The 16024-nt window shown below is 39.7% G+C and overlaps 2 protein-coding genes across 8 annotated transcripts in view; one reads left to right on the forward strand and one right to left on the reverse strand.

Moving 5' to 3' along the window:
• The window catches only part of MRPS27 (mitochondrial ribosomal protein S27), a 130160-nt gene that overhangs the window by 73316 nt on the left and 40820 nt on the right, over positions 1–16024 (reverse strand). For 3 of the 5 annotated variants that reach the window (XM_042988112.1, XM_042988122.1, XM_042988126.1), the window contains one exon: positions 9476–9553. Coding sequence is in view for 1 of the 5 variants with exons in the window: in XM_007079859.2 (XP_007079921.1) it covers positions 9476–9553; positions 14236–14308 (151 nt within the window). In the remaining 4 variants the exon portion in view is untranslated. Of the gene's footprint in view, positions 1–631; positions 805–9475; positions 9554–14235; positions 14361–16024 lie in introns of those variants that run through there. The other 2 variants (XM_015536556.2, XM_007079859.2) reach the window with 2 other exon arrangements.
• The window catches only part of PTCD2 (pentatricopeptide repeat domain 2), a 120121-nt gene continuing 118485 nt past the window's right edge, over positions 14389–16024 (forward strand). For all 3 annotated transcript variants that reach the window (XR_006218426.1, XM_042988135.1, XM_042988140.1), the window contains exons 1-2: positions 14389–14537; positions 15514–15606. Coding sequence is in view for 2 of the 3 variants with exons in the window: in XM_042988135.1 (XP_042844069.1) it covers positions 14426–14537; positions 15514–15606 (205 nt within the window). In the remaining variant the exon portion in view is untranslated. The remainder of the gene's footprint in view (positions 14538–15513; positions 15607–16024) is intronic.

Genomic DNA, 16024 nt, shown 5'->3' on the forward strand with positions numbered 1-16024 from the left:
TCACTCTATAACCAACTGTCAACAAGTACTAAAGGCTCTAGATTTGAAACATAAATATAAATATGTATTTTTTCCTACTACCACTGCTAATATCACACCTCCCGACTAGTCATGTTAACTATTGCCCCCCCCCTTACAATCTAACCTCTACACAGCAGTCTGATCAAGACTTTTAAAAAAAGATAAATCAAATACTGTCATTTTCTCTTCTCAACCAGCCAACAGCTTTCTATCATACTTGGAATAAAATCCAAAATATTTTCTATGACCTACAAATGCCTCCATAAGCTAGTCTGTGTTTGGTTTTTTTTTTTTTTGTATTTTCTGTCTTTTACACTTAGAAGAAGCAGAGGTAATCAGTCAACAAGTAATTATTGAAGACCTATTGCTGTGCATTTAGCCATTTTTTTTCCTCTTTCCTTTCCCTGGAGTAATGCTCTCAACGACTCAGTAGCTACTGGGGGAAAGCAACACAAAACCCTAAAAACCTGATATAATGTAAAAGTAATTACTTTTCTTACAAATACCTTAAAGGGATTGACACCAGGTAATTAAAGACTATTAAAACACACACACATGGAGGTCTCTCAAACCTCTTCACATTAAGGCAAATTACTATTGTTAAACCTACTTGCTCAGAAAGTGATATTAAACAGCAGTCTCATGGTACCAAATCTTTTTGATATACGTTGGATTGAGTTGGCTTCTGTAGCGTGGTAACTCAAGATTCCATTTTAATCCTTCACACCAAGACATCTTCTTCAGTCAAGTGAAATTGGTTGCGGGGCCTCAAAAAAGCAACAGCTGCATAGCAAGCATCAGATGAATAACATTTGCATATTATAAGTCAGAGAGGGGTTTGCTGCTAAATATTCTATGTGACCAATCACCTTACACGATAGTGTTGGCGTGATGAATGAGGCAGAAAACTGCACAGAGCAGAGATGGCCAGGAAAGCTGGAGCAGCTGTGGCCTACAGAGGGCCAGCGCCATAGGGTTCTGGACCACGGACTTCAACAGCCAAAAAAACACTTCATGTTTCAGTGAGGGGCCCACAAATGCTCAGGTTTGGTTCATAAAAATGTGCCACAGAAGATGCCTTCTTGCCTGTCATTCAGTTCCTCAGGAATATACACTGCAGCAGACAGCTGAGGTCCACAAGAGCCATATGGGAAAATACATCTTCATTTAACGAAACTTAAAGCTGTATAGACAATGTGAAAGTATGTCCAAGAAATGAAATGTATACTAGTATAAAATGCTCTTATCTGAAGAAAACAATACCATTGATGATTTAAGGTCATAAAAGATTTTATTTAAGGATCCTGCATGATTCCAAGTATAGGAGGGTACTTGTTCACAAACCCGGTTGAGGATTTGAATCATGTGCAGGATTTTAAAACTTTAAAACTTCAGGGGCACCAGCGTGGCTCAGTTGGTTAAGTGACCAACTCTTGATTTTGGCTTAGGTCATGATCTCACTGGTGTGTGAGATGGAGAGCCACTTAGGGCTCCAAGCTATCAGCATGGGATTCATTCTCTCTCTCTCTCTCTCTCTCTCTGTCGCTGCCCCTCTCCAACTTGCATTTTTTTCTCTCTCTCGAAATAAATAAACTTAAAAAAAAAAAAAAAAGAACTTTAAAACTTCAGATTCCTATGCTTCACACCCAGAGAGCGATTTTAATTCTGTAGGCCTGAAGTGAGACCAAGGAAATACAAATTTTTAAACAAAGGCCCCAAGAGATTGCAATGCAACCTCACAAGAACTAGAGTGAATTATGTTTGAGAACTGCCATGGAGAGAACACAAAACACATCTTCAATATTGCTCTTAAGTTCAAAGATGATATTAAACTGAATTCCATTTCTGGAATAAGGTGGAAAACACCTAAATAAAATATTTTTTAAAAATTCATATATATGACAGTTTTAGGTGAGAAATTATTAGATGGTTTTGGTTTTTTATGATTTCTATGTAACTGTACATGACTGTTAATCAGTAAACACTAAACTCTTTCTGGGCTTAAGATCTGTGTACCTTGGGAAAAATGGGTGAAGGGCATTAAGGAGGATACTTGTTGGGATGAGCACTGATTGTTATCGATAAGTGATGTATCACTGGATTCTAACTCCTGCAGCCAAGACTATACTGTATGTTAACTAACTTGAGAATACATTAAAAAAAAATCTGTGTACCTCATCGAACTTACATAATAAACTAGATACAAATTATTGTTGTTACCTCCTAGAAGTGATCAGAACATAGAATATGAAGCTATGTTTCTGTTTCCAGTATTAAAATGCAAATACAGGCACACATGACATATGTACAGAAGCAAAAGAAGGAAGGAGGGAGTAGGAAACACCTAGAAACCATTCTGAATGTAGATGTTTAGATTTTCATGTATCCACTTGTCGGTCACCAGAAGCTTTAAAACAAATAGTTTCAATAAAGGAAAAATCTAAAGGCAAGCTTTATACGCATATATACTAAGAAAAAGAGACTAAAGGAGGATGATATGGAACTGAAAGATTAGGAAAGCTGGTTTCAGAAAATGTCAGGCTTCAAGCAAGGTTTGAAAAATCACTGCAACAAGCCAAAGGCCTCCACAGCTGAAATGACACAGCAAAACTAAACCTCAGCTAATGAGAGAAATGTTTGTAAGAGAGGACCACAGTGCTTTGCTTCACCCTAATTCAAACGAGTCAGCGGTGTATATACTTCTCTTTGATTCCGAAAGGGAGTTCTTTAAAAAAAAAAAAAAAAAAAAAAGTAGTGCTGAAAACCTAAAGGTATCCCTTACTTTATAATTACTTATAAACTGAAAAATCAGAAATAAAACATTTAATTCAGTAGGGCTCAGAAATCCAATTCAGCTCATCACCAGGGCCCTTACCCCTAGCAAGGTGATGCAAGCCAGAGACCTTTTTCTCATAGAAAGCAGGGAGCTTCCCCATCAGGCCTGCCCTCCTACTGGCACCCTATCAGTTTGCCAAAAAGGGTTTCTCCTTAGTCCCATTCACTGTGGGCCCTAGTCTGTAATTCAAAAGCTGCTCACTGGTTAATGCTGTTAACTTGCACCTTCTACTTCCTCAATAGATCTACATGGTTAGTGGAGGAATTTCAGAGGCGATGCTTTAATTCAGTGTTTATTTTAACCAAAGGGAAGCCCAATACAGAAACCAGTTTAAAACTGTAATCTTCTGACTTGAAATGGAAAGCCCAAGAACCCCTAGGGTTCTTTGAAGCTCAGTTGGTAAAAGTAAGGCCCTTTCAATAAAAATATCAACTGTTATGGGTTAAAGTGTGTGGAATACTTAAATCCACGAGTTCATACTGATATTTAAAAAAATCTATCACCAGTGATCATTTTTGGAGGATGGCAGGTCAACCCATGATTTTGAAAGCTGCCTCTTTCATACAAACTGTACTGCTGATGAAAGAGATAACTAAACTGCTGATGAAAGAGAATTCTTCTAAGACATTTTCTGGGTAATAAATAAGAAACAATTGAATTAAAATGGTAACATTTTGCAGCTCCTAATAAAAGAGTAGATATAAGCAATAGTCATGACTGGCCTTTAACATCACAGAGGCCTTTAACATAAATGCTGTGTGCCTCTTGACAAAAGTAAACAACACTTATATTCATGCCAAAAGAAAAACAAAAAAACAAAAAACCTAAATCTGATCAAGTGTCCAACTCTAACTGCCAGCTTTAGCAGACAAACAGAAGGTAGAAGAACATGTTAAACACCACCAAAAGAATGAAAACAGCAAATCCAGAATGTGGGAAACAAAAGACCAGTTTTCCTCAACAAATAACAGCAAGAAAAAGAAACTTATAGATTAAAAAATATTTAATTAAAAGACATCTCAACACATTACAGTGTATGAACCTTACCTGGGCCCATTTCAACAAACTATAAATTAAAAAGAAACGTATAAGACATTTGGGGAAATGTAAACATTGATGGCACATCGAATGATGTTAAGGAATGACTAAGTTTTTTAAATGAGAATGGTATTATAATTGTATTTTTAAAAAATCCTTGTCTTTTAGAGGTACATGTGAAAATACACATAAAATGATCTGCTAACAAATGTTAAAAAGTAATCAGATCATGGGAAAGGGGACTGATGAAACAAGTCTAGAAAGAATTGACAACTGCTGAAGCAGTTGTACCGGGTGACAGTACTCCGGAGGTTCATTACACCAACCTCTCTACTTCTATATATTTCTATAAAAAAGATTTTAAAAGAGGCAAGAGAAGGGGAGGATATAATGAATTGCACTGTATGGACCTTATCTGCATACTGATTCAACCAAACCATTAAAAAGATTTATGAAATTATCAGGGTAATTTGAACACTGTGTCTTTCACATTTAAATAATTATTAAAAATTTAAGTGTGATAGTGGTATTAAAAGTACCCTTATATTTGAGATATATATTAAATACTTATGGATGAAATTAGATACTATCTGGGATTTGCCTCAAAATAAACCAAAGGATCAGCATGGTACAATCAGTAGAATTAGAGATGAAGTAAATATTAGCCATGAGCTGCTAATGGGAGCCAGTATTAGGACTTCTTGAGGGGGAGGAATGTTTTATTTCTTACATAGGTTTGTCCACCTTGTGATAGTATACCAATTTAAACATTATGATTTATGGACTTTTCAGTATACATTATACTGCAACCAAAAGGTATTTTTTAATTTTTAATGTTTATTTATTTAGTTTTTTGAGAGAGAGACAGTGTGAGCAGGGGAGGGGCAGAGAGACAGACAGACACACACACACACACACACACACACACACACACACACACACACAGAATCCAAAGCAGGCTCCGGGCTCCGAGCTTGTCAGCAGAGAGCCCCACGCGGGGCTCGAACTCACGAACTGGGCCAAGGTGGGAGGCTTAACCGACTGAGCCACCCAGGCGCCCCAAAATGTATTTTTTTTTTAAAGCAAGAAATCCACTGTTCAGTGCGAGGGAAGACACTACTACAGATATCACCGAGAAAGCTATTTTTCAGCATAAAGGAAATGGGCTCAAGTAAATGTCAAAATATGGCCTCAGTTTCCTCATCTATAAGCTGCAGCTGCATTAGCTGGCTGTTGTGTGCATTAAATGGGATGGTGCGTCTTAAGTGCTCAGCACAGAACTAGTAACGAATGAAGGCTGCCTTTCGACTCTTGCCACAACACCTGACTTGCATTCATACCCTGCTTGATCCCTAAACTGCAGTGTAGGTACCAAATAGCACCCGCGGTTTTAATCAAGACCTCCGTAGTAATAAATTACCCTCCTACCGGGGCTGGACAGATCCCCATTAGGGCGCCCCCAAGGCTCTAAGAGAAAACCACTGAGACTGAACAGGAGGCACCAGAGCCTCACGCCCGTCAGAGCAAGCACCGAACATCTCTCACGCGCAAGTAACCCGCGTGGAGGCGAAATCACGTAAGCAGATGGAAGCCAAAGCCGTACACCCACCCAGGAACCTTACCTCTCCCACCCAGCTCCACTCCACCCCACGCCCTCCAATGAAGACGCGCGGAGTAAATGCCTCATATCGCCCCTCCTCCCTCCCCCAATCAACGAGCCCGCACCAGGTCCCAGCGCCCAATCACAGCGCTCCACATGCTAAGGGCAGGACTCCGCGCACGCGCGTGCACGCACGTACGGAGGAGGCTTCCCGAAAGGTCCGCACCCAAAAGCCCAGTTCCAAAGGCTGCGCAGCGGTCTCCTCAGAGGCGGCGCTGCCACCTACTGTACGATCCTCGGGATGCAGCCCTGGGCGCAGTGCCTCAATTCTGAGGACCCACATCTCAACCCAAACGCTCAACAGTTAGGGAAAATATGCGCGAAAGTTTTAATTACACTTTGTTACGTAGAAGGAAAAAAAATACTGTCTCAGATAGCCTCTTTTCCTTTAGAGCAGGTGGAGTTTTAAAACCCTATCTCACTTCATGGCCTAATCTTTTATACAGTGTAGAATCAAGAGGCTAGGGATTCATTCATTTCACCTATTTCGGGAGCACCTATTATATGTCAGAGTGTTAACTGAAGCAGCCTTTATAATCCTCCCTAATTTATGGCAACAAGAACATGGGTTAAATAACAGTTTCTGAAAGCTGTCAGAGCTTGGGCTCACATCCAGATGTGTCCTCGAAGTGCAGACTTTTCACCACATCAAACGACACAACAAAGACACAAAGTGCTGTAAGAATACAGGGTGAGGAAAAAAATCAATTCTGACTGGATAGGGATCCAAGATGTACAGAGGATATTCTAGGCAGAGTACCATTCAGTAAATGGTAGCCGTTACTACTTTCCAAGTATACTAATCTTAAGAGAGAGAGGACAATTACCTACATTTGTTGCAGACTTATTATTCTCATTCTCTGGCAAATAGCTTCTGCTTATTCAGGAATCTATGACAAAGGTTCCATAATTTTGTCCCCTAATACACAGGGCTTACTACATCCTATACCAAGGCACCAAATACAATGGTCTTTTCTAAATTTCCCTTCGTACCTAGGAAAGTGTTAATAGCTGAATAGCTTTCCTGGCATATCATAACAACCTTGCAAGATAATTCATGGAGTCCATGTTGGTTTCATCATTGGAATGGTTGTTCCCAAAAAGAGCACTATTGGCCCCAGATGGCATAAATGCCCATTTTCTAAAGAAATATGGGGGTATTTTTTTTGACTCTCACAATGACTACAGGGAGTAGTGAGAGATCAGCAGACAAGAAAATTAGATAACCTGCAATGCAGAGACTGTACAACACATTAAAACACTGTCCCTGTTGGGGGCCAGAGTTTTCAGTATAGAAGGCTGATACAAATATGGACTAGAAGAAGGCAAGGAAGAACCCTCCGGGTATGAACTGGAATTGGAGGTTTTAGCATGAATTATTTGTAAAGTATGTACATGTAAGTTTATATGCATGTATGTGCATGTGTTTATGTGTATACGTACCTTTATTTTTCCTAGCTCTATCTACTGAATAGACCAAGAAGCAAAAATTCCATAGTAGCAAGAGTACAAGTAGTGCACAGATCTTGGTTTCTAACACCATTCCTTATTAAAAGGAAGCAGGACTCCTTGGAGAAATAATTGATTCCAGGGATAGAGCAGGAAGATACAGGATGGAACATTGGGACTCAGGTTGAAAGGGCTTCTACCAGCCAACTCTGAAACAATTTGACCACTAAAATAACAAGGATGGTAATGAATCATTAAAAGAAAAAGAGGAATCCACAACCCACAAGACCATACTGATAATAAACAGAGAAAGAAATGGGAGAAAAGGGAGGGCTCCTGCTTACATTAGAATACTAAGTACTAATCACGAAATGTGGAGGTATTAATAGAATTGGAAAACCATTGTTTTGCAAACATTATATTAAAGATTGATTCAGACAAGAAGCTGAATGGATACTAAATCTTAGGGGGAAACTCTTGATAAGCAGCAGGACACTGGCATGATATTAAAGTATCTGCCCACAAATTGCCCATTAGTCACAAGGGAGATAAACAGTAACTCTACATTGGAAAGATCAGACACATTTGACTGGGTGATCAAAGTTGACCTCAGCAGTGAGGGCAGAGGGACATCAGGTGTCTCCAGATGAGAAGTCGTCCTGAGAAGGACACAATATCCCTGACAATATTCTGGCCGGGGAGCCTTTTGAATCTACTTATGAAGAATATAAAACAAACCCCAAAAGACGAATATTGTTAAAAAAGGGACTCGCTTCTTAAGAAACGTCGAGTAGTCTACACCAAAGCAGTTTAAAGGCAATAGTATATGCCACAAACTCCCAAATGGGTAAAAAAAAAAAAAAGAAAAAAGAAAAAAAAGTGTGACTGTAGATAAATGAGAAAGCAAAACAAAAAGGTCAAAATGATGACACCTGGTGAATCTAGGCAGAGACTATAGATGCTTTTTGTATTACTCTTACAATTTTTTGTAAGTTTAAAATTTGCAAATAAAAAGTTAAAATATTTGCCCCACATACCATGGCATATAGGACATGGCAGACAATTACACGATTAAAAATAAAGTCAACCTATTGATAATTAACAACTCCATTTTACATATAAACGCAAAGTACTTTTGGGGGCATAATTTGAAAATAAGCTGAATTTTTCCATAGATGCAACTACCATGTAAACTGAAGAAAGCAGTCTGATTTGTTCAGAACTTTACCAAGAGTTGTTCACCATTTTGTGAATAAATCTGTGTTGCTCATGATAATGCCGCTCCTGGTATTAGAGTTTGCCAGTATACCACATCTATATCCATTTGCATTTCTATCTGATTTCTACATTTCAGTGCAAGTACATAGTGGCTCACCTTCAGATTCTCCACAGCTCTGCCTTGGTTAGTCCCTGTCTATACATCCATTCCAGGACACAGAAACCAACTCTGCTCTTGCAATAACAACATCAGGGGAGAAAATGAGTTATTTGCAACCCCTACCTCTTTCCTAAGCTAGCCACTGCACACAGCTACAAAACAGTGCCTCCCCCAGACCCCTGTTATGAGAAGAATCCATAAACAGAGGGGGATTTTATTCTTTAACATAAGCCCAAAAAAGACAAAGAAATCTGAGAAGATTAGATCAGCACTGGAACTGACAAAATATTAAATCAATCCCATAAAACTATCACCAATTGTCTGACTTTATTTATTTATTTTTAAGTTTATTGATTTATTTTGAGACATAGCAAGCAGGGGAGGGGCGGAGAGAGAGGGAGAGAGAGAATCCCAAGCACAGGGCTCAATGCCACAAACCATGAGGTCGTGAACTAAGCCGAAATCAAGAGACGGGTGATTGACTGACTGAGCCACCCAGGTGCCCCCTCCCTTTTTTAATTGTCTGACTTTATTAATGTTCTGTTGATGTTATGCATAATATATATTACATATATGAAGTATTTACATTTCTACAAAGTGCTCATATGGTCAGTGATTTTCTCCAGGCCTTGTTATTTTAGAAAAGAAAGGCTGCTATCTGTGTAATATGACCTAAAGAACAGGGAAAGGGAAATAAATAAAATAGAAAAGAGTCAGAAACAACTCTGAAGACCACAAGTTAAGAAATAACAATAAAAAAGGATGAAAATATAAAAAATATTTTTCTCTGCAGATAATGTAAAACAGAGACAAGCTGCATGGTAACTAACTATATGACAAAAGTGGGCAAAAAACAAGAAAGAGTCGTTTACATAATTTAGGGACACTAATCATCAAGGCAAAAATTAAAAAGAAATTTGCAGGATAGCAAAAATGATTTTGCCATGTGTGAAGTTACAGTCTAATTCTTTTCAAGACTTAAAATGTGCTTATCTAAATGGGATCATAAGAGCATCATTTCATAAATATAAAAACATGATGGTAAATATAGTGTGATTGACTTGACATATATAACAGCCTAATAGGTACCTACCAAGGTGACAATGTTCTTTTTCTCTTGCTTCCCATTTGTGGCTGTCCACATATGCTGCAGAAAGGAGGCATCTTTTACCTGAGGAAAAAGTCAATTATCAACAGGTGTGGTTTCACAACAGGTTCAGTTTATATGTCTTATTAAAGATATCTTTGTCCTATTTTCAATGTACTAGATTATGTAAAGATTCTTGTACAATACTCTAACCAATATTGCTCAGTTCATAATTCAGTACATGACAACATGCATTCAACATCTGCCAAGTAGAAGATGGAGAAAAAACTGACAATGCCTACAATGAGGTTATGGGTAAGAATGTTAGTAATTTTGTTCCTGTAAGTTTAGGACTGGAAACCACTTGTTCCCCCTAAATTATAGCATAGGTGAGCCCTAGAACTCCTTAGAACCCAAATACTTGCTGAACTATTGCTTAACTCACAAATTGAATGCTTTATAATTGTTAGTCCTAAAAACATTTCCGTCTGACTTGGATCAGCACATTTACCCTAACTTTACCTAAAGCAGAGTATCCTGCCCAGTAACCTAGCACCCTAGTTATGAATAAGAAAAACCTAACAAGCCAGATTTGAGGTAACTCACTAGAGGGCACAGCTGCATTCAGGGCACCTGGCGCAATGACTGGCATATGGCAATGCTCATAGACAGGAGTTCAAGGAATGAATGAGAAAGAATGAGCATAAACTTAAACAAAACTAGAAGCTTTTATGTTTCAAAGGACACCATTAAGAAAGTGAAAGGACAGGGTTGCCTGGGTGGCTCAGTTGGTTGGGTGTCCAACTTTGGCTCAAGTCATGATCTCATGGTTCATGGATCCGAGCCCCGCGTCAGGCTCTGTGCTGACAGTGCGGAGCCTGGAGCCTGCTTCAGATTCTGTGTCTCCTCTCCCTCTCTCTCCGCCCCTCCCCCACTTGCTCTTGCTCTCTCTCTCTCTCAAAAATAAACATTCAAAAAAAATTTTTTTAAACCAGGAAGGTCTCTCCTTTCTGTCAGAAACAGGAACAGCCCTTCTCGATGTGAGCAAGAGCTAAGGATACGACTGTTAAGCTATACACTTAAGGATACCAGTGACTTATTGTCTACTTATTATTATAATTTCTTATTCTCTATTTATTTTTCTAGAATATGCTTCATTCTAGCATAAAAAATCACCCCCCCCATTCTGGAGCCAGAAAAGACAATTATCTAGGTCAATGAAAAATTTCGAATTGGGAGATGAGACAAAAAGTAGGGGTGGTCAGAGTGGGGAAAGGTAGGAGTTCAAGAATGCCATTTGTGTGCAGTTGTTCAAGGGCATCACATGAACTGAAAACAAAAAAACAAATAAGGACTAGTAAATCTACAAAAGGTAAGCTGAGCAACCTTTATATATATGTAAGCTGAGCAACCTTTATATATATGAACTATTTAATGTTTGCTTTTTAAGAAAGTAACCAGTAATCACTTTCCATCTCCATTGAGTATAGAACAAAAGGATAAGGGTATAAGGATGAAGAATTTAAATTTAGCAAATAGAAAACTTTCCTAGACCAATAGAAACAAATAATAAATGTAGAAATGTATGGCCAAATTTGGTAGGCAGAATCATGTTCCTCCAAAAGATGTCCATGTCTTACTCTCCCAAACCTACGAATATGTTAGGGTAATAGCTAAGGGGGATTAAGGTTACAGATAGAATTAAGATCACAAATCATCTGATCTTAAAATGAGGTGACTGTATCGGCTTATCCAGGTGGGCCCAGTGTAATCACAAGGTCTTTAAAAGTGGAAAAGACAGATACCGAGATGAATGAAGGATGGAGTGATGTAAAGACGTGACTTGCTCTTACTCGTGTTAAATGTATTTGAAAAAGGGGAGCATCAGCCAAGGATTTCAAGTGGTTTCATGAAGAGGGACAAGACCTGGAAACAGATTGTCCCCTACAGAATTTGCAAGGAACCTGTCCCTTTCAACACCCTGATTTCAACATAGCAAGACCCTCTGTCAGACTTGTGACCTACAGAACTGTAATAGTTGTATTGTTTTATACCACTTTATTTGTAGTAATTTGTTAAAACTACAATAGGAAATCAGCGCACCTTAAAACAAACATTCTTTAAAGAATGTTTCTGTAAGCCTTTTAAAGACAGTAAGAGCCTCACAGGTTTAGGTTTAGGTGTCTGAGTCTGTAAATTCCGCTCTGAATAGGCCACCCAGCAGTATTTACAAACCTTTCTTGAACTTAATTATCCTTCAGCCAGTTAGCTTTGGTGGCAACCATATTCTCTAAAATAACTATCCACTATAAGAAGAAGTAATTTCTCTGTTTAATCCTAAAAAGGTACCTCCAAGGACCAGAATCTCAACGTTTAGTGAAAAGTGATTGGCTGTATCTATATTCTTAGTCATTTTGTAGTTACTTTGGCCTTTAGACCAATGTCTCCAAACATGTTTACCATCCAAAGAAAAGCAGTGTGATTGTCGATACAGATAGCCTTTTAGAGTCACAAAATCTTAAGTTGGAATCCTTGGCTTGCTAAGAAATGGTATGAAATGGGGGCAAGTTGCACAAGCTGAGCTCCTTTCATGATACAAAAGACAGCGCCTACCTTGATCAGTTTAAATGAGGGCACATTATGTGTTTAATGTTCACTGTGTAGGAGGTACCCAGTGAATTTCTTTTCTCTACCCTATTCATGTGTTATTTATTTTTAAAATACTTTTTTTTTTTTAAAGCTTATTTATGTGGGGGCAGGGGCAGATGGACAGAGAGAGAAGGAGAATCCCAAGCAGGCTCTGCAGAGTCAGTACAGAGCCCAATGTGTGGCTCCATGTCACGGTTTGTGAGATCACATCCCCAAGCCAAAACCAAGATTCAGATGTTTAACTGACTGAGCCACCCAGGTACTCCCCTCTTCGGGTATTTAAATCACTTTTCTAATTTGTACTAAGTATATTTTTTTCCTCTCTTACCCTGTAATGGCTCAAAATATTTTGATGACTTAATAGTCAAGCTCCTTATCAGCATTTTCAAATCCTGAATGGGTTATAATGCACTATCTTAGGTAATTTTTTATTTCAAGTTTTTATTTAAATTCTTAGTTAACATATAGAGTAAAATTAGTTTCAGGTGTAGAATTTAGTGATCACTTAAAACACCCAGTGCTCATCACAAGTACCCTCCTTGAGACCCATCACCCTTTTAGCCCATCTGCACTCGCCTCCCTCCATCAACCCGGTTTGTTCTCTCTAGTTAACAGTCTCTTACAGTTTGCTTCCCTCTTTTTTTTCCCCTTCCCCTATGCTGATATGTTTTTTTGTATCTTAAATTGCACACAGGAGTGAAATCACATAGTATGTCTTTCCTGACTGAAGTTCCTACATAATTCTATTACTTGCCTTATAGTTTCCAGTTACTCGTTTCAAGACTCCTTTCTTCTATGGTCTAACCTAGTGCTTATTCAATAGAACTTCCTATAATGATGGAAATGTTCTGACCTATACAACTGTAGCCACCAAACATAGGTCTCTACTAAACATTTAAAAAATGTGTGACTAAAATTGAATTTAATCTCAATAGCCACATGTAGCTAGTAGCTACCACAATGGAAGAACACGGGTGTAAATTACATGTTCACCAGTTTAAGAACAAATGCTAACTTGAAAATTCTCGTAAGTCACCCTTCTCTAATTTCCATTCCCCTATCAGAATGATTGCCCCAAACACAATGCAATCATGATGGTCTCCCCGATAAGCAATTCAAGGTCTTGTTTAAATTGAAAAGCATTTAGTAACCACCATAATTAAACATGCTAGCAAATAGGTACAGCAGCTAATTCTTAATGAGATGCCAGGTACTGTACATACTTTACTTAACATGTGAAACTAAACACTTTCACCTGCCAGGTCAACCAATTAATTCTCAGAAAACCTGGTGGCTAACAATGAGGTTTCATGCCCATAGTTAATGGCTGTTGCTAAACAAGTGTGAACAACAGTGTATGTGCTGGTTTTTAACAGGAATTAGAAGAGGTATGTTGGAAACATCAACTGTGATTACTGCATTTTAGTCATTTAATCATACTGTTAAGAATACAGTATAAAATTACATAAGACATAAAAAAGTGTTAATGGACTGTGATGGGTAAGGGAGGAGTCAAAACTTAAACACAAATTTTCAACTGCCTGGTATCATGTCCCTAATCCCTTACTTGTTCAAAACTCAAAGGTACTTCAGAAGTGCCTATTGTCTCTACACATGGAAAACTGTGGCATATAAATGTCATTCAAAAGTTGTGCCCCAGATCATTAAGTAATGCGAAATTAGTACTGAAATACTTATCCCATGTGGAAACGAAAGGTCTGGTCAAGTGTGAGGTGGTGAGGTTTTCGACGCCCCTCCAAGAACACTCAAGCGGGGAGGAAAAGTTCTAGCTCTGGGGTGGGCACATTTGGGCTCTTCATGGTCAGTGAAGAGACGACCACCCTAACACAAACCCTGCAAATCACAGGTAAGAGCCCTCATGCCATGACTTCCTCTACTCTTCGCGCTTTTGGGCTGGCAGGCACTATTCTAGGCAAGCATACAGGTCGGGGGCCTTACCTCCCCCTTCTGTGCTACCCAACGCTCCAAACGGTTTCTCTAGCAACTAGAACCCAGAAGCCTTTCCTGTCCTGATGAAAACCCACAGCTCCTTTTACTTAAGGAAGAGTGTTCAGGTGCCTAATGAAGTACCCCACAAAAGGAAAGCAGCCACAAACCTGCCAGGGAGATTGGAGGCAGAGACACTCTCCGCGCCAGAAGAAACCAGCGCCTCGCTATGGAGGCTGCCATCTTGGAGCATACCAAGAGGAAGAACGCCCAGGGCTTGAGGGAAAGGAAGGGGTGGGGTCACAGGCTGATGCTCCGCCCCCTTCCCCGGCGCGCGTTGTTGTTGCGGCCCAGGATAACATGGCTGCCGCAGTTCGGCGTCCGAGTCACGTTTTGCTGTTTACGCTGCAGAGTTCAGTGTCTCCCGGGGTGGGAGGCTCAGGCTCCACATGCTGCCGCCGCCCTCTCGGAGGTATCCGCGGGCTTCTGGTCGTGAAGGAGGGGAGGAATGGGACAGAAGGGAGATTGACACCTTAGCAGGCATCGCTTTTGGGGGAAATAAAAGCGCCTCAGTCGCTCACTGGCCTGGAGCAGCCTGTGCTCTTGTGCCCTTTGGTTGCGCGCGTGTGCAGCACTGGCCCTTCGGTGTCGTCGAAGCCCCTTTGCTGGGAACCAGAGGACAGCCAGGCTGGGGTCTTGACCTGGGGGCTATAGTAGTCCTTCAGATGGGGCGACGCTCTTGTCTGGAAATCCCTCTCCCCCTTGGGTGTAATGTTCTGCAAAGTTTGGGAGTCGAGGTCTTAGACTGAGTTTGGTGTCCCAACTGGAGAGCTAACAGTCTAAAAGACCTTGAGCAGGTGTCTTCATTTGTAAGATTGTCCATTAATAGCTTTACGGGAATGATTAAATTTCATTATGCTGGTGAGTGATAAAATATTTGACACTTAGTGTCAGCTATTACTCTGCATTTTAAGTATATTCCTTTTCTCTTGAAACCACCCAGTGAGAGAGTTACCATTCTTTTCTTGGTTTACAAAGATGGAAACAGCAAGGCCAAGTAATTAGCCCAAGGTCAGAGGAATCTGGTAGAGGAGGGATTTGCCCTCAGGCAGCGCAACAGTATATTCCTACTGTAACCACTTCTCTGGACTGCCTTCTCATAAATAGACAACACTTTTTTTAAAAAATATTTTTAATGTTTTATTTATTTTTGAGAGAGAGCACACGCAGGGGAAGGGCAGAGAGAGAGGGGGAGAGAGGATCCGAAGAAGGCTCTGTGCTGACAGCTGTGAGCCCGATGTGGGGCTCTAACTGTGAGATCATAACCTGAGTCGAAGTCGGAGGCTTAACTAAGCCACCAGGCGCCCCAGAGACAATCAACCTCTATTCATGTTCTTCACTAACTATAAAAGAATTAAAATGATTTTGCTTTTTTCTTTTATTTGTAGCTAAAAGATATCTACTTACAGATAATGTTGTGAAATTAAAAGAATTTCAGCATAAGAAGGTGGCTATTGCAAATCATCTTCCTGGTACTAAAGGTAATTGAATCTATTTTGTTGGTTCTTTCATCGATGTGTCATTCAGGTTTTTTTTTTTTTTTTTTTGTCTTTATCCATTTGGTCTCCTCTAATGACCTTATGTCCGAGAAGAGATTGACATAGTTTATTCTTGATTTCCTAGTCTACTCTTAAACGTACTTTTCATCTCACTTTCTGCTACTACAGAGCCTACAGCTCTCCTCTTGTCACTTTTCCCAGGATCCCAGAGAAATACTAAAACTCGTGTTGGAACGAGTTCCCTCAGATCCCTGCCACCTAAACTAAGGGTCAAGGATTAGCAGCAACTGGGAGTTTCATTGAGATGCCCAACTTAAAGCCCAGACTATTAATATGCACAGTAAGGTCTGAGAAGAACTGCTCAAGATGACTGGCTTTAACATTTTTTGATACACCTCTG

This window comes from Panthera tigris, chromosome A1 (assembly GCF_018350195.1).
Source record: "Panthera tigris isolate Pti1 chromosome A1, P.tigris_Pti1_mat1.1, whole genome shotgun sequence".
Classification (NCBI taxonomy): Eukaryota; Metazoa; Chordata; class Mammalia; order Carnivora; family Felidae; genus Panthera; species Panthera tigris.